At 39.0% G+C, this 18,308-nt stretch overlaps 1 protein-coding gene across 3 annotated transcripts in view; it reads right to left on the bottom strand.

Annotated features, from left to right (window-relative positions):
• Nucleotides 1-16,902, bottom strand: part of LOC100599179 (myosin-2) — a 28,727-nt gene extending 11,825 nt beyond the window's left edge. The window contains exons 1-21 of one of the 3 annotated variants that reach the window (XM_003274681.3): nt 16,880-16,902; nt 16,618-16,660; nt 14,968-15,191; nt 14,726-14,869; nt 12,600-12,756; nt 11,360-11,387; nt 11,162-11,276; nt 10,971-11,063; nt 10,369-10,432; nt 10,146-10,244; nt 7,886-7,989; nt 7,219-7,357; nt 6,737-6,855; nt 6,498-6,647; nt 4,955-5,125; nt 4,523-4,832; nt 3,820-3,896; nt 2,566-2,653; nt 2,361-2,478; nt 797-920; nt 573-709 (exon numbers count right to left, since the gene is read on the bottom strand). In XM_003274681.3, the coding sequence (XP_003274729.1) occupies nt 573-709; nt 797-920; nt 2,361-2,478; nt 2,566-2,653; nt 3,820-3,896; nt 4,523-4,832; nt 4,955-5,125; nt 6,498-6,647; nt 6,737-6,855; nt 7,219-7,357; nt 7,886-7,989; nt 10,146-10,244; nt 10,369-10,432; nt 10,971-11,063; nt 11,162-11,276; nt 11,360-11,387; nt 12,600-12,756; nt 14,726-14,869; nt 14,968-15,171 (2,441 nt within the window). In that variant the 5' untranslated portion in view covers nt 15,172-15,191; nt 16,618-16,660; nt 16,880-16,902. The other 2 variants (XM_003274682.2, XM_030800524.1) reach the window with 2 other exon arrangements.
• Between the last annotated feature and the right edge of the window lie 1,406 nt (nt 16,903-18,308).

The raw sequence follows: 18,308 nt of genomic DNA, 5'->3' as shown, positions 1-18,308 counted from the left end.
ATACATCCTGTACTTTGAGACACCTGGCTCTATAGTCTTTGAACTCTGTCCTCACATCAAATTAGATCACCAAATAGCTACATTCCCTGATGCATTGTGTTAACTTACTGCAAAAAGTCTTTCACAGATAAATGGCCCCTAATATTTTAAATCATGATAGTTTGATAATATAAATGATCAGAGGGAAAAAGTTGTCTCTACAGCCTGTGTAAAACCACTCTTGAGTATACTGTCTGTTTTGCAGGTCAATGTCCCTTATATAATGATCTGTCCAATAAATTCATATTAGAAACAAGTGCTAGGGCAAAAGTTTGCTTCTGCTTACTCACTGGTGTATTTTATCTTGTTAGATAAGAAGTACACACTTCTTACCTAACTTCTCAAGTTTTTACCCATACGATCAGATGGTGATGGTTCCTTCCTTAAGTTTTCTGGTACATGTATATTCCCACTTCATTATAGGACTCTTATTCATTTCTTCTTTAGTGTCCTTATCATAAGCTGAGTCTTAATTGTAAGCCATTTCAAATATGTTTTTGAAGACGGAATATGTGAATAAACATTTTTTATACCTTCTCTCCACCATCCTCTGGTACTCCACTCTTGCCAAGAACCCTCTGCACCTGGCCTGGGTTCGGGTCATCAGCTGGGCCAGCTTCTCATCTCGCATCTCCTCTAGGAGCCCCAGAAGACCAGCTTTGAAAAAGACCTGTGAATGGAAACAGTTGCAGATCACAAGCTTTAATAAAGTTCAAAGGGACAGGAATAGCATCAGGTAGGATTTACAGAAAATTACCTTGGTGTGCCCAAATTTATACTGGGTGTGGTCAATGTCGATGGATGCAAGGAGCTTCTCAGAGGCCTTCTTGCTATCAATGAATTGCCCTTCAGGGATTGCACTTGCATTTAATACCTTGTATCTGTTGAAGTACATATAGCTTTTAAAAACTAGTTTACTGATGACACAAATGCTAGCTAAACATTAAATGATTCATTTTTTAAAGCAGAGCTTTAAAAAAATATTATTCTTTGTTCACAAGGAGAACATTGTTTATTTGAATGGTCAACCCTTTGGCAACCAATTTTTACTCCATTTGCCTTTCCCTCGCAGTTGCAACTTTCCTCTCTATCTCATCAGATCCTGTTCTTAGGAAAAGGTTCTGCCTTAAGAAAGGCACACATTATGGTATGCCTAACCAATAAAATGTAATGTTTTATCTTTACTAGATGCATTTACTTTTTAAGGCCCTGAATCCAAGAGAGTTACTTTTCATTGAAGAATTTGGTAGACAGTACACTTTAGGTATTCACAACTATCCTAATCACCTAAAATCAAACTTAGACATGCTTTGGATCTTGAGCCCTGTAATCCTCTGTCAGTGCCACCTGACCCAGACCTGGGAGAGATCAGCTCCTAGCAGCTGCTACCCAGTCCTTCCCCACCTCTGCCTTTTCTTTAATTCTCAAGATGGGCTTATCTAGAGAAGAGAAAAGGGACCCGAGGAACAGTCATTGTGACATGTTCCCTCTGCCTCCAGGAAACCCTGGGAGTCTAATATGTGAGAGAAAAAGGTGAACATAGATGATAGCAAAGGAAATGACAGAAAATGAATAGCTATGTTTGTATGAAAGAGTTTCTAACTCAACCACTTAATAACTGTGACTTTGGGCAAGTACCTTAATCTCCCTGAGCCTCAGCTTATTCATCTATAAAGTGAAGTCTTAATAGTACCTACCTCTACTGTGTTTTTGCGAGGATTAAACAAGAGAATCTAAACATATGAAGCACTCAAAAAGGTCATTCTTAATTATTATTGGAGTTAACGTGTACATCTATGAGCTAAGCCAAGTGCCTGGTAAATCCAATGAAAATTCCACAAGGTGCTTAAAATGTTGTATATTTATATTTTAAAAGTATTTGAGGCTGGACATGGTGGCTCATGCCTGTAATCCCAAAACTTTTGGAGGCCAAGGCTGGCGGAAGACCTAAGGTCAGGAGTTTGAGACTAGCCTGGCCAACATGGTGAAACCCCATCTGTACTAAAAATGCAAAAATTAGCTGGGAGTGGTGGCATATGCCTGTAGTCTCAGTTACTTGGGAGACTGAGGCAGGAGAATCGCTTGAACCCAGGAGGCAGAGGTGGCAGTGAGCTGAGATCACGCCATTGCATTCCAGCCTGGGCGACAGAGCAAGACTTTGTCTCAAAACAAAAGTGTTTGAGACTTGAGACTTGTAATTTTTTTACTTCTTTTTGCGACAAAACTAACAAGTAGAGGCATATGTTTCACTAAATTGTTTTGCTTGCATTAAACTTGTTCATATTAAACTTCAGAATACACCATAATCAGGAGAAACTGACCTCTGTTTGAAGTCTGCATAAAGGATTCTGCTTGGAAATCCTTTCCTACAGATGCGGATGCCTTCCAGCACACCGTTACACCTCAGCTGGTGCAGGACAAGTTCATGCTCCATGGCACCTAAAAATTCATATTTATTTCACTGCAGAGCTGTTGAAAAGGAGGTGTGGCAGTCATCCTTTGCACTTTCATTATAGAACGTCTTACCAGGAGTTTTTGTCTCATTGGGGATGATACACCTCACAAAGTGAGGATGGGTACTCCTGAGGTTGGTCATCAGCTTGTTCAAATTCTCCTGTAAAATCAGGAGAAATCCTGTCATTTTAGGTTCTAGACATGGATATGAGCAGTCATTGGTATCTATAAAATCAATATCTATAGCTGAGTTGAATGACCAGTATGGACTGTGTTCATATAAGGCCACACTTTGAATGCTTCTTCTGAGATGCACTTTCCTCCTCAATAGATCTTTCTGCACTTGAGTTTCCGGGAGTTACACACAGAACAAGGAAAGCACCCTGGCGTGTGCTTCTTTTCAGTTTATACCAACACCATCCTTCCTACCCTGGTCCCTGACCATACACATACATTTACAAGGCCATTGCCTTCCCATGTGAGATGATCGCTCTTTCTTCTAATAAATTCTATAGTTCTCCAATAAGGAATGGAAGCCTGCACCACATTTGGACATTTTCCTTATAATACAGCTCCTCTTTTCCAGCTCTATCAATTTTTAGGGGATAGAGATTATCTACAGGGGAGCAATCCTACCAATTATAATTGAAAATTGACTCGATTAAGAGCAAGGATACTATATTAGCTGCACTGCAGATTTGCTGCTAGAATTCATGAGTTCATTAGCCATACTGATGTCTTTTAGTCTCTCTGAGTTCATGTCATTGCTCTTTTTCATGGCTCAGCTAGATTATGAATGGCAGAGTATTATGGTCTATAAAATTTTCTATAAAATATTTCTTATTATTTGACTTAGCATGAAAAGTGAACTAATAATTTCTGAGTAATTTAAATCCCTTCTTTCCAAAGTTAGATCAACAGAGTCACTAGTTACTATCAGTTCCTTTCTAAACTACTCATGGAATGATCTTGTACTTTTAAAAGCAAATTTTATACATTGGGTACAGTGTACACTGCTCTGTTGATGGGTGCACCAAAATCTCAGAAATCACCACTAAAGAACTTATGCATGTAACCCAACACCACCTGTTCCCCAAAACCTATTGAAATAAAAAATAAATTTAAAAAAAGAAAAGATGAGGTGAATTTTGCCCAGCGATATGTCAAAGCATATTACAAAGTAATTTTAATAAATGTAACGTGATATTAGTATATGAATAGATAAATATATCCTTACAACAAAAATAGAAGTTCAGAAAAACAGACCCATGTAAAAAAAAAAATCCCAAAGTAATTGGAGAATGTCAAAAACAATTTCTTCCTTACTCTGAAAAGGGCAGACACTGTCTGGAAAGAAGAGCCCTTCTTCTTACCACCTTTCTTGGCCCCTCCACCAGCTCCCTCTGAAGAAAAAGGAAGAAAAGAAATACAGTTTTGAATTGGCAGGGCTATTTCTTGCCTATTTGCTGATTTCTGTGTTCATCGAGTGGAGCCTTTTTTCTACCCAGCTGGCCTCTCTGATTGAGCCTGAATGAATCTTATTTTTCAACTAAGTTTGCAGCCACTTATCTGTGATTCTTTCTCCAGTGGGAAATGAGGCCAGGGATATTCACCTGACCGTATAGAGAGGGATTCCCTAATATTAGGACATGTGGGGAGCTAACTTCAAAAATCATCAACAGAAGCTAGTACTGAGAGGTGGAAGTTTGTCACTCTGTTGCCTAAGATTTATACCCTCAGATACTCTATAGATCCTGCAGATGTGGAAGAAGAAGTAGGAGAGAATCGTAGAAGCTGAGGCTTTTCATTCATTGAGAGCCTGATAATCCTCTCTGACTCTGCAATAGGGCTCCTGTCAGTAGTGGAGTGAGCCACAGATGTGTAATTACAAGGCTGCCTATCTATTCAATACTTGGAGGAACTAGGGGCTTGGTCTGCAACCCTTCTGCCAGGCCTAAGAGATCACTAGCTTCAATTTAACATCACATTTTGTAATACCTAGAGAGTATTATTAACATTTGAGCATTACCTCCTTCAGCAGTTTGAGCCCCAGAGAAGAGGTGAGCTAGAGTTTTCATTGCAGACTTCTGGTACAGTCCAACCACGGTCTCATTCAGGGGGTCCTTGTTCTTCTCCAGCCAGCCAGTAATGTTGTAGTCCACAACGCCAGCATAGTGAATCAGAGAGAAGTGGGCCTCAGCCTTGCCTTTGACCACCTTGGGCTTCTGGAAGTTGGCAGACTTGCCCAGGTGCTGGTCATACAGCTTGTTCTTGAAGGAGGTGTCTGTTGCCTTAGGGAACATGCACTCCTCTTCCAGGATGGAGAAGATGCCCATAGGCTAAAAAGCAGATCACAACACAAAATTGTACTTCTATTTTTTTTTCTGTCTATAGAATTAAAATAAAAAGCAGTGAATAATATAGTTGCCACAAAATATGGTTTTGGAAATGCAAAACCAACCTTCTCGATGAGCTCGATGCAGGCAGCCAGGTCCATCCCGAAGTCGATGAACGTCCACTCGATGCCTTCCTTCTTGTACTCCTCCTGCTCCAGCACGAACATGTGGTGGTTGAAAAACTGTTGCAGTTTCTCATTGGTGAAGTTGATGCACAGCTGCTCCAGGCTGTTGAACTAAGTAAATAGATATGTTTACTTCTCTCTTAAGCAAATTGAGTATTTTTTAAAATACAGAACTTTTCCATTTTAAAAATGTGTCCAAGAGCCTTTATATTACAGATGTTAAAATCACTGGGTTAAAGAGACTTTGAAATAAAAGGTGAAAAGTATGGAAGGTTTGAGGGCATGTGGAAGCTACTATTTTTCTGCTGTCATTTTGTAGAAAATCCTACCATTATGATATTCTTTTCCTGCATTTGCTTAAGTTTATTCAGGTATTTTCCTGAGTACCTACGTAATCATCCTGTGTTTATTCCCATTATCTTCTACATTTTCCAGAAGGTTTACAGTTTTCTGTTGACTCATTTAGGAGCCAACTTGCAACCCATGAGAAGCTGGCTGGGAGGAGTCTATCTTGCGTGGCAATCACATGGTCAGCATGGCAAGTGAACAATAATTTGCCACCCCTGTTATTCTTTAATGTGAAATGAAAAAAAAAGATCAAGATACCAAGTATTATATAAAGTATGACAATATACATTTGTATTTTTAAAAATTCCCCGAACAGCACTTTGGGAGGCCAAGGCGGGTGGATCATGAGGTCAGAAGATCGAGACCATTCTGGCTAACATGGTGAAACCTCGTCTCTACTAAAAAAAAATACAAAAAAATTAGCCAGGTGTGGTGGCAGGCGCCTGTAGTCCCAGCTACTCGGGAGGCTGAGGCAGGAGAATGGCATGAACCCAGGAGGCGGAGCTTGCAGTGAGCCGAGATCACGCCACTGCACTCCAGCCTGGGTGACAGAGTGAGACTCCGTCTCAAAACAAAACAAAACAAAAAAAATCACCAAAATGTTAACATTATATATAAATAGTAGAATTATGTGGAATCTTTTTCCTTGGGACCTTCTATATCCTCTGCAATGCCCTAAGTTTTGCTTGTATAATTAGAAAAAAAAATAAACTTCTTGAAAACTATAATCAAGAAAAATATATTTTGTAATCAAATATGAATTTTTATTTCATGATATCATACTAATGAGTCTTAAAAGCTAATTGCATTTGTTACTGCTGACTCTAAATTATTAACGTTTCTCAGCTCTTATTGTCTCTAAGTATTTCTTAAAATAGACCTTCAATCCCACTATACTAAGCTAATTCAGAACTCTCTTTGTATCATATAACAAGTTGGGGAGTCCTTATTAAGTGCATTGTCGTTTTTTATAGAAGTGGAATTGGTACTACAATAACTGCCCAGTTACACTCTTTTAAGGCTTAAAATAATTTCGACAGTGGTAAGAAAAGGTCATAGTCTTCACTAATTCCTTCATATAGATATTTCCATTGCCTTACTGTAAAATCCTCTCACCAACCAGCTACAGACTCACATCAAAAATCTCAAAACCAGCAATGTCCAAGACCCCGATGAAGTACTGCCTGGGCTGCTTGGTGTCCAGCTGCTGGTTGATGCGGGTGACCATCCACAGGAACATCTTCTCGTAGACGGCTTTGGCCAGAGCACCTACTGCATTGGTCACCTTAAAAGACAAAATTATAACTCTCAAAGTTATTAGAGGCCTGTGAAAATGTTTTCATCCCTGGCAGTTAATTTGAATTATGCACCTACCTGTTCTACAGTCTGGCCTTTGGTGACGTACTCATTGCCGACCTTGACCCTGGGGTAGCAGAGAGCTTTGAGCAGATCTGCAGAGTTCAGACTCTGGAGGTAGGCCGCCTTGTCAGCAACTAAAAAGAAGAAAGAGGAACAATGTTATTGTGGCCCAAAGAAACCCACTTCCTTAAAAATATTTTTTAAACTACAAGTATTCTGTGCAGTGTTTCAAATATCTCTTTCTGAGTATCCTCACCCATTTGTTCATTAAGTTCAAGTTTTTGATTACGGGGTAGTTTGCCCTAAAGAACTTCAATAATTATAGGAAACATCTACCTAGTGCTTATGTTTCCCATTGCACATTATTTAGGTATACAGATACTTTAAAACTTAATTCTTAAAAGTGAATTTACCTTCCCTAGGAAAATTCCTGGGTAACAAGTTAAGAATGTGATTTTCAAACAAATGCAAAATCATGGGGGTGACTTAGTTGATACCTTCTGTGCCATCTGGCTCTGCTTGCTCCTCACGCTGCTTTTGCTTAAATTTCAGGTTCCCATAATGCATCACAGCCCCCGTGAGCTTGTAAATGGAGACCTTTTCTTCATTAGTAAAGCCCAAAATATCAATAGCACTCTGTCAATATAACCAATAGGATAGCTGTTAGGTTGTGATCTACACGCTTACTGTTAATACTGCACATTCCCATTGCTGGCCTGAGGAAACTACCAATACTAATGGGAGACAAAGAACCCCTTAGATTGGGTATATAGAGAGTTGGTCAACCAAAGGCCAGCACAGAGCATTAGAATTATAGGTGCATACCCTCTGAAGATTCAAAACGGGAACTTAGAACAGAGAACAAGGATAGTAAATCTAAGGAACTTGTTATATTGAGAGATGGTAGGAATCTAATGCAAGTCAATTGCAAAAAAAAAAAAAATAGTTTAGAAATTTTCAGAAATGATAGATCTTTGGAAGAATGTAAGGGGTAAGTAAAATGCTATAGGGGCACATCATACTCTTTTTATTTGACTCCAAGGGGCATGTCCATTTGCATCCTGGAATCTTCCTTTGCCATTTCCACTAGACACTGAATATTTATCTGGATCACCATTACTCTGACCCACCATAATAATTCCAATTTTCTTGCGTTCTACTTACATCTGTGGCCATCAGTTCTTCCTGATCATCGATGCTGGCCACACTGATCTCCCCTTGACTGACAAATGGGTAATCATAAGGGTTTGTGGTAATCAGAAGCATTTCTAAGTACAGGGAACAGAACAAAGATAAGCATAATTATCTTCTTCATTAAAACAAGAGATTTCTAGACAAATTGTGAGGCACTATATTATGGGAACTCAGGGACCCCAAACAGAGGGACCGGCTGAAGCCATGGCAGAAGAACATAAATTGTGAAGATTTCATGGACATTTATTAGTTCCCCAAATTAATACTTTTATAATTTCTTACCCCTGTCTTTACTGCATTCTCTGAACATAAATTGTGACGATTTTGTGGACATTTATCACTTCCCCAATCAATACTCTTGTGATTTCCTATGCCTGTCTTTAATCTCTTAATCCCATCATCTTCATAAGCTGAGGATGCGTGTTGCCTCATGACCCTGTGATGATTGCATTAACTGCACAAATTGTTTGTAAAGCATGTGTGTTTAAAAATATGAAATCTGGGCACCTTGAAAAAAGAACAGGATAACAGCAATGTTCAGGGAACAAGGGAGATAACCATTAGGTCTGGCTGCCTGAGAGCCGGGTGGAACACAGCCATATTTCTCTTCTTTCAAAAACAAATAGGAGAAATATCTCTGAATTCTTTTTCTCAGCAAGGAACAGCCCTGAGAAAGAGTATGCATTCCTAGGAGGAGTTCTCTAAAATGGCTGCTCTGGGAATGTTTGTCTTTTACAGCTGCAGATAAGAGTTGAAATAAGCCTGGTCTCCTTTAGCGCTCCCAGGCCTATTAGGACGAGGAAATCCCGCCTAGTAAATTTTAGTCAGACCGGTTGTCTGCTCTCAAACCCTGCCTCCTGATAAGATGTTATCAATGATAATGCGTGCCCAAAACTTTATTAGCAATTTTAATTTTGCCCCGGTCCTGTGATCTCGCCCTGCCTCCATTTGCCTTGTGATATTTTATTACCCTGTGAAGCATGTGATCTCTGTGACCCACACCCTATTCATACACTCCCTCCCCTTTGAAAATCACTCATAAAAACTTGCTGGTTTTGTGGCTTGGGGGGCATCACGGAATCTGCCAACGTGTGGTGTCTCCCCCAGATACCCAGCTTTAAAATTTCTCTCTTTTGTACTCTTTCCCTTTATTTCTCAGACCGGCCAACACTTAGGAAATAGAAAAGAACCTATGTGAAATAACGTTGAATTATCAGGGGCGGGTTCCCCCGATATCACATGATGTTTGGTTGATGACTGACGGGCACTGGAGAGGGGTTTAAAGGATATTAGGCACCATCGCGAACACCTTGAAGTTGATGTCATGGTGCTTTTATAAATCCTTATTTAAAAAAAAATGGCTGGTTACAGTGTCTCATGCCCATAATCCCATCACTTTGGGAGGCCAAGGTAGGTGGATCACCTGAGGTCAGGAGTTCAAGACCAGCCTGGACAACATGGTGAAAACCCATCTCTACTAAAACACAAATATTAGCCAGGCATGGTGGTGCATGTCTGTAATCCCAGCTACTTGGGAGGCTAGGGCAGGGAGAATCACTTGAAGCTGGGAGGTGGAGGTTGCCATGAGCTGAGATTGCGCCATTGCACTCTGGCCTGGGCAACAAAGTGAGACTCCATCTCAACAAACAAACAAAACTATTGTAATCCAAAGAGGATAATTACATAATGGGAAAAGTTGTATCACTATAGTGTTGATTATATACAATCCAGAACTGGAAATAATCTATCTGTAAAGAGGGTATGGTTAAGTAAATTGTGCTTATTTCTAGAATAGAACACTATGCAACCATTGGAAATAATGATGTGGAGCTATATTTAGTGACATGGAAAAAGCTATGATACATAATTGCTCAGTAAAAAAGTAGATTACAGGAGAGCATGTAACCATGATTTCAGTAATGAAAATTGTATGTATGTATCTATATGTAGAGATATGTATACAGAAAATGACTAGAGAGATATTCATCCAAGTGTTCATGGTGGTTATTTCATAGTAGTAGGAATTAGAGATGTTATTTTCAGGTTTCCTTTTGCTTTCCTTTGAATTTTTCTAATGAGCACATACAAATTTTTGCCAAACTCACAAAGCTATTTAAAAAATAAAAAGGCACATAAACTTGACAAAATTCAGTCATAGAATACTAGGTTGGACTATGCATTGATAGGTACTGATGCAGTAATTCTGGAAAAGAATTATGACATTTCTTACCAATTAGTTCTGGTTTCTTATTCGAAGTAATCTGATAAAAAATATGATAACTTCTCTCAGCCTTAAGCTGGAAAACAACTCTAGACTTCTCTAGCAGATCTGGAAGGAAACAAATAACAAATAAGAAAATTGTAAAAATTCATGTGACATGTGAATTTGATTTTTGGTCAGTTTTTTAGATCATACGAATCAGAAATGATTTTAAAGATATCTGAACACTTACATGTTTCAATATCAGCAGATGCCAATTTTCCAGTAGTGCCAAAGTGGATTCTGATGAATTTACCCTTGAAATAAAAGCTAATATTACTACCTTGTTTTTATATAATATTAAATCTTTGAGAAATTCAAAACATTTGATGCTGGTACTTTAATATTAAATCAATTCAGAGAGTATTTGTATCAGGTAGAAAAAGGTGTATCTCCTATTTTATAAGTAGAAGAGTTTTATCTTTGATTTAAAAATTGTAAATATTTATTAAGTATGTGAAGTTATGGATACGTTAATTAGCATGTCAGTCATTCCATAATGTACACATAACATATATCAAAACGTCACATTGTATTTCATAAGTACAATTATTATTTGTAAATTAAAAATAAAAATTTTAAAATTGTGAATAAGTGTAGATCGTGACAGATAAGGGAAAAACGCCATATATCCTTCAAGATGGGGTTTGATCCATGTTATTCCATGCTCAGAGGAAAAGGAAAGAACGATGATGTAATAGAATGGGAATGAAAAAGGTTCAGAGAATGTAATTACAAACATCTCATAAATTTTGACCAGCGAACAGCATCTATTAGCGTGTCCAAGAGACTTACAAAGCGAGAGGAGTTGTCATTCCTCACGGTCTTGGCGTTGCCAAAGGCCTCCAGTAGGGGGTTGGCACTGATGATTTGATCTTCCAGAGTCCCCTGCAAAGGCAAGAGCAGTCCTTGCATCTGGGGCTTGGGAATTTCCCACCTGAGAGTCCCGACAGAGGCTGGATTCTGACTGTGACAATCAGACTCACCTGCATTTTGCCAGAAGTAACTTCTTCCTTCTTCTTATCCCCAGTAACTGCAATTGTTGCAAAGTACTGGATGACACGCTTGGTGTTCACAGTCTTCCCTGCACCAGATTCTCCGCTGTCAAATCAAAACTCAATCAGATGTGGTCTCAAAGCTAGCAGCTATCACAGCCATGTAAAGAAAGCATAAAATCTACTTACGTGATCAGGATTGACTGATTCTCTCGGTCTACAAAAGAAATTATAGACATTTAATACTGTTTTCTTACATATTTGTAAATGATAAGTAAAGTAAAATGGAATGAACTTAGTATTATTCAGTCTGGACTTTGCAACCTTTAGGGCTTGGCAGGCTCTAGACCTACCACTTTCTCCCTCCCCAACTTTAGCACACATCCACCCATTTAAACAGAACACCACTACTTTTATCAGTTTTATATTCAAATCTTCCAAGAAATATTTCCTTTGAGGAAAAAAATTCTAAGATGAAGGAAAATGTTTGAATGCCACTCTATAAGTGATGACCACGTGGCTGTGTATTCCTGAAGCACCAGACTTTTTCTTTTTAATACTCTATCACTAAATAAACACCGAAAGTAGACTTGGCTCTTTGGTTGGGTTTAGATGATGATTTAAGTTAGGGATGTATATATTATGGGTGCAAGACGTAATGAAGAATGAGCATTAGAGATATTTTTAGTGTGTGAAAAGGACTAAGTACAGTAAAGGTGATAGCTTTAGAAATACGGCTTCGGTCATATTTTTAGGAAAAGGTAAAATTTTGTTTTGATGTTTTACTGTCTGAACAGGAATTCTCTAAGCCCCTTCTCATGGTGCCACAAGTAGTTTAGATTGGTCTAGCCAAGACAATATTGTAGGAAGCAGATTCAACATCTACCTGTCTTAATACCAAATGCACCTTAAATCTGGAGCCTGTTCAGTTTGGTTCTGGGCAAAGGGCGATAGCATTGTGCCATCCTTCATACAGAGAGACTGTTTAATCTGTCACAATTGAGGATGCTGAGGCTAAAACTACAGAGACAAGTTTTACTCTTCCGTTTTTTGGCTCATAGTAACGGAGACACAGTTTGTGTGATTGTGTGTGCATGAGTGTGTGTGTGTGTGTGTGTGTATACATACACAGAAATATTTGTATTTTTGCTCAAATTTATTTGAGTTTCTGAGTCATTCAGAAGTATACTAACTAACCATGGCCAGCCTCTGTTGACCTTTTCAAAGTTTAAGAGATCATTAGCAATTATGTAATATTATGGATTACAAATCAGCCTTTCTCCCCTTCCTGGACCTTCTCCTTCATAAATACACCAGCCTCAACTAAAAGGGATGATCTCAAAGAATGTGTTGAGATTGCCTCGAGTCTCTTTCTCCTATGGTTCTGCTCTAAAGGTTTATGCACTTGCAAAGCATTCAGCTCACTCACCAGTCAGCATGAACTGATAGGCGTTGTCAGAGATGGAGAAGATGTGGGGTGGGGCCTCCTGGCGCTTTTTGCCTCGGTAGGCAGCCACTACCTCGGGCTTGTACACTGGCAGCCACTTGTAGGGGTTGACAGTGACACAGAAGAGACCTGAATAGGTCTATGAGAAGGAAAAAGAAAGAATAAGTACCCAAAGACCTTTCCTGTTATTTGTGCAATTAACTTATTAATTGAATGTTTTTTTGAGACAGGGTCTTGCTCTGTCACCCAGGCTGGAGTGCAGTGGTGCTACCTCAGCTCACTGCAGCCCCAATCTCCTGGGCTCAAGCAATCCTCCCACCTCACCCTTCCAAGTAGCTGGTACTACAGGCATCCATCACCATGCCCAGCTAATTTTGTATGTGCTTTTTGTAGAGCTAAAGTCTCACTTTGTTGCCCAGGCTGGTCTGGAAATTAATTGAATTTTAACAAAAAGGAGCACTTTAAGTGAGCACTCTTATTTCTTCAAGGCATCAGCGTGAAAACTAGTTGGCAAGTTCAACACTGTTATAGCAGAATCCTGAGGGAAGTGACTACAATTCAGCTTTCTTATTGCTCTCCTCAGGGCTTTTCACAGTGATTTGTACATAGCAGAAGAAGAAATACATGTTATTAAACACATGTGCTATGAAACTTTTATTGTTTTATGGAAATGGTTTATATTTTCTTTGCAGCATTAAGACAATTCAAATTTATGAGAACATAAATTTGGACATAAGCTAAGTGGCCAACAGTAAGGGAATGGTTAGGTGAACTATGGTAAATCTTCTAAGACAATTTGATGCAGGCATTTAAAAAAGTAAACATGAAAGTATACAGCGACACTCAGGAAATATTTACAAAATGTTTTTAAGTTATAAGGAAACAGGACACGAAATGATATATATATATATACATGATGATTACAATAGGGGGATTTAAAAAATCTTTGACAATTGGTTCAAGACAGGCACCAACTAGTTAGACTGGATGCTGACCATCAACTCTAGGTACACTTGCATAGGTGTTGCCTAGCTAAATAACAGCACTGGCTAAACTATGCAAAAATATGAATATAATATAATAAATTTGATTTAAAAATATTTACTGCATGTTTATTATGTGCAGGCCTTTGCCAGACAGTATAAATGAGACCAGATAAATGAGATGATGTCCCTTGAGGAATCCCCAGTATATGTAGGAGACAGTCATGTAAATGAATGATCAAGGGGAAGCATGGTCAGTGTTAAGGTAGGGACAGAAATGAAAGGACAGAACATCTCACTGCTTGGGGAAGTGGGAGAGATTTCGTCGAGGAGGTGACATTCCAGATAGAAGGGACCAGAACACACAGATACAAATTGCTGTTATTTCAGGGGAGTGAAAATGAATGAAATTTGTTTTTTTCAAAAAAAAAAAAACATTTTAGGCCAGGCATGATGGCTCATGCCTGTAATCCCAGCACTTTGGGAGGCCAAGGCACGCGGATCATTTGAGCCCAGGAGTTCGAGACCAGTCTGGGCAACATAGTGAAACTCTGTCTCTGATAAAAAAAAAAAAAAAAAAAAAAAAATAGCCAGGCATGGTGGCACATGCCTGTAATCCCAGCTACTCTGGAGGCTGAGGCACAAGAATCGCTTGAACCCACGAGGCAGAGGTTACAGTGAGCTGAGATCGCACCACTGCACTCCAGCCTGGGACACAGAGCGAGACGCTGTCTCAAAAAAAAAAAAAAATTAAAATAGTTTAAAGTGTTAAAACATGTTTATCTTTTCACTCTGGATGATTCTGCGGCTGGAGTGGGGAAAAGGAATGGGGAAAATTACCTGTGATTGAAATATAAGCAGTGACTGCTCAAATGCCTGTTGAAGGGTTTCTGGGCAAACCCAGTCAACATGGACAGTGGCCTTCCCCAGCTTTGGATGGGAAAACAAGGAAGTGCTGGCTGTTGAGCTGTGCTTTACAATAGCAATCATGAAGCCTTTCAACTAGTTATGCTACAATGAAAGTGAAATGGGTCACTACCTGTGACCTGTTTATGCTCAGTGGAAGAAGCGGGATGGTAGGGTACATGAGGATGATTATACAGAGCACTGGCAGGGGACACTCACGTAGATCATCCAGGCTGCATAACGCTCTTTGAGGTTGTACAGCACAGCAGGCTCATGCAGATGAGTCATCATGGCCATGTCCTCGATCTTGTCATATTTGGGAGGGTTCATGGGGAAGACCTGATCATCCTTCACTGTCAGAGTCTGATAAACAGGAAAGATAACCGTTTACATTAATTGAGTGACCAAACAACAACAACAAAAGTCAGTAAAATGTGGGAAGCTCCTGGGATTCTACTCACCGCTCCTCCCTCAGTCTTCACCGTCACTTTTCCTCCTTCTCTGCTCTGGATGGTCCCTTTGACAAAGGATTCTTTGGGCTCCGCCACAAAGACAGATGTTTTGGCATCAAAGGGCCTATTCTGGGCCTCAATGCGCTCCTTTTCAGACTTTCGGAGGAAAGGAGCAGCCTCCCCAAAAACAGCCAATTCTGAGTCTGCACTCATGGCTGCTGAACTCAGAGGTCCTAAAGGAGATAAAACTTTCACATTAGAGAGTCTGGATTGCCATGTATACCAATAAATCTTAATATTTATTGTATTTCATAGGCCCAGTTGGAAATTCCACTAGACAGGTCTACTGTTCACCATACTATAGTTACTGAGACAAACATAATCACAAGAACGAAAATGCATCAGGTGGTGTCTGTGTACCCAATACCGTATTTAGGGCTTTGCATCCATTGTCTTATTTCATCCTCCAAGACTCACATTCTCATTGGGAACTGAGTTACAGTCCAGTGCTGCTGTCAAGTAGCTTGTGACCTTGGGTATGTCATTTGATTTTTTTGAGCCTAAGTGACTCCATCTTTAGAATAGGGATTATAAATTCTGCCTCTCCAAATTCACAGCCCATGATATATGGTGAAGATACTTCGAAAAAGAGGTTTAAATGATGACTGAGAAAGTAATTTGAAATCGTTCAGGCTACCATTTGTATATAAGATGTCATGTCTTATCATGTCACAAAATTCCATGTCTTGAATGTAATGTAGAAGAACTTTATTTCCTCCTTTACCTGTTCAGCCAGATTTGTTCAAGTTCAGTGGCTTATTGGAGATTATAATTTTGTTTACCTTTTTTTTCTTTTAGGTTAGGTGCTTAGTATAGTTTCTCTGACATAATTTTTTGCATATTAAATACAGTTCATCAGTTTAACCCCCTTAAACTAATTAAGGATAAAAACAGTAGCCAACGTTAACCTCATTCTTCTACATCTAAGGGCTCCCTTTACTATTCCAAATTTTCCTTTGAAGCACGCAGGCCCTGTTCGCTCCGTTATGTGATCTGTAGATTGCCAGTGGTATCAGTAGAATGAAAGGTTTGGCAAATAATTCTACCGCAGTCATTACATGATCAAATTACTTGAAACTCATTTGAATCATCTCTCCTAGTCTCTCCCTTTAGAAATGTAGTAAGTAGTGGGAGGGCAGATTAATACCTCTATTATATATAAGAAAAATGTCACAGCACTCAGCATTGTGTAAGGCGACTTTTTACAAGGGCTTTAAGAAGTTTAAAGGAAGGATTGTCTTCCATTTTACATTGTTGGATATTATGTTTACTAAATGAATTCTAACAGCAGGATACATTTTTATCAAATTTGAGATTTTTAGCCAGGGAATCTGAGGGTAGACTCTTTTTTTCCTGCACAGACAATATATTTATTCAAAGCGATTCCCCTGCTCAAATGTCACCCCACCAATGAGCCGTAAATGAGGATGTGTGCATTGTCCTGAAAGGACAGGTCTCCCTTTCTCACCCCTTTCCTGAAGCACAGTTGTTAGAGGGTATTTACTGAGACAAGCACTTTCTGAAAGGTTGCTAAGTGACAGAAATCCATCCCAGAGACTCTTGCATTCTCCTCCAGGAACTGGTTAGTCCAAATCTTACCTTGTTAGCAAGTGAGAAGATGTAGCCTGGGAGTGAGACAGTTCTATAAAAGAAAAGGGAAAAGCACTTGATTAGTTGACCAAAAAGAGGGGGAAAAAAATCCCATTTATGGCATTACTTGCTATTGTAAACAGAAGTAACAAAATTCATAGAGGTAAAATGTGCAGTTCCAGAAGGAGCAGTACCAGAACTAGCAGCTGCTGCTGACACTGGGCAGTGTGACCAGTGTCCCTCTTGAAAGGCCGGTCCTGCTCCCACTTACCTTGGAGCTTTTTAAAGCAGGACGAGTCAGCCTCATTCCAAGGGCTCTTTTATATGGATAGCTATGGAAACAATGCAGCTGCCTCTTCTTTCTTAAGTCAAAAGGAATTGTTTGGCAAAATACCTCTTGGCAATCTAGCGTCCCCGCATAATTCTCATTCATATTAAGAATGGTTGGATATAATTAGAAATATTTTTCTTATTGAGTATGTGGATAAATCTCCTATGGATAATTTGAGAAGATGATCTGAAAGAGTCAAGCTGGTGGATAAAGGCAGTGGCTGGGCAGCCAGGATACCTGGCTTCCCTTGGAACTTCTTTTGGCTTTGCTGGGCATACCATTCTGGCTTGCCTTGCATCACTTTTGCATATTTCACGTGTTAAGTCACATAAATAAAATACAAATATGTATTTTAATTTTGTGACAGTTAATTTTTACCTGTTGGTCCCTTCTTTCCAGCCCTGCAAAATTAAGCGACGTGCCTTCAACAGCTTAAAGAGATAGAAGGTCCTCTCTGTTATTCCAATATTCCTGTAGTTTCAGGAATTTCCTTGCTCGCTTACCTTTTTGCTTTTGCCAAAGTTGTTCCCTCTACTTAGCACACCATTTCCTGTCCCCCTACCCATTTGACTTGCCTGCAATAAAAAAGGTTGAATATTTTCTAGTAGCAGAGGTGTTTTTAGAGAGTACTTTTCAACATTTTTTTGTGTCATAGCCCGCTGAGAAAAAAATGACAATATTAGTGTAGCATGCTAGAGTAATGTGGAAGGGATTTGTCTATATCTGTAAAGGGCTTGGGGAGAATATTTTTAATTTTTTTTACATTCCTTTATGTAATATAAATATAATAACTATGATACGCATAGCATTAAGGAAAATATTAAATACTGAATATGTCAGAAACTTACAAATAATATCTTTGTGAAAATCCTAAGGAAAAATTTGAGCTATATCCCACGAATAAAACTTGTTTGTATCTGACTTTATACTTGAAATATGACACAAATTTCCTGATCAAATTTTCAAAAATGATACAAACAGTATCTGCGTTCTTGATAATTGCCATAGCGGGGACCTTTGTCCAAGAAGGAGGGATGAAAATGGAAAACCAAGTAATTTACAACTGTTGGAGTATTTTAAAAATTTACCAGCTCTTCTTTTTCCTTCATTGAAAAATATAATGTTGAATATTCTCGTATAGTGAAAATAAGTTTTTAATCCATTTAAATTCTCTTTCATATCAAATATTTCAAAGGATAATGAAGCTCTAATCTTCAAAAACTTCATGGGTTAAAGGAGTCATCAGCTGCTACATTGGTCAAAGGACACACCAGTCACAAATACACGGAAGTACCTGATCTATTCAAAGTCTAAGGTTTGGAGCTATTATTGTGAGCTACCTCTTCCAGTACAACCTACTTAGCCTTCT

Source organism: Nomascus leucogenys, chromosome 19 (genome assembly GCF_006542625.1).
Source record: "Nomascus leucogenys isolate Asia chromosome 19, Asia_NLE_v1, whole genome shotgun sequence".
NCBI lineage: Eukaryota > Metazoa > Chordata > Mammalia > Primates > Hylobatidae > Nomascus > Nomascus leucogenys.
This window is presented reverse-complemented; position numbering and strand designations above follow the sequence as displayed.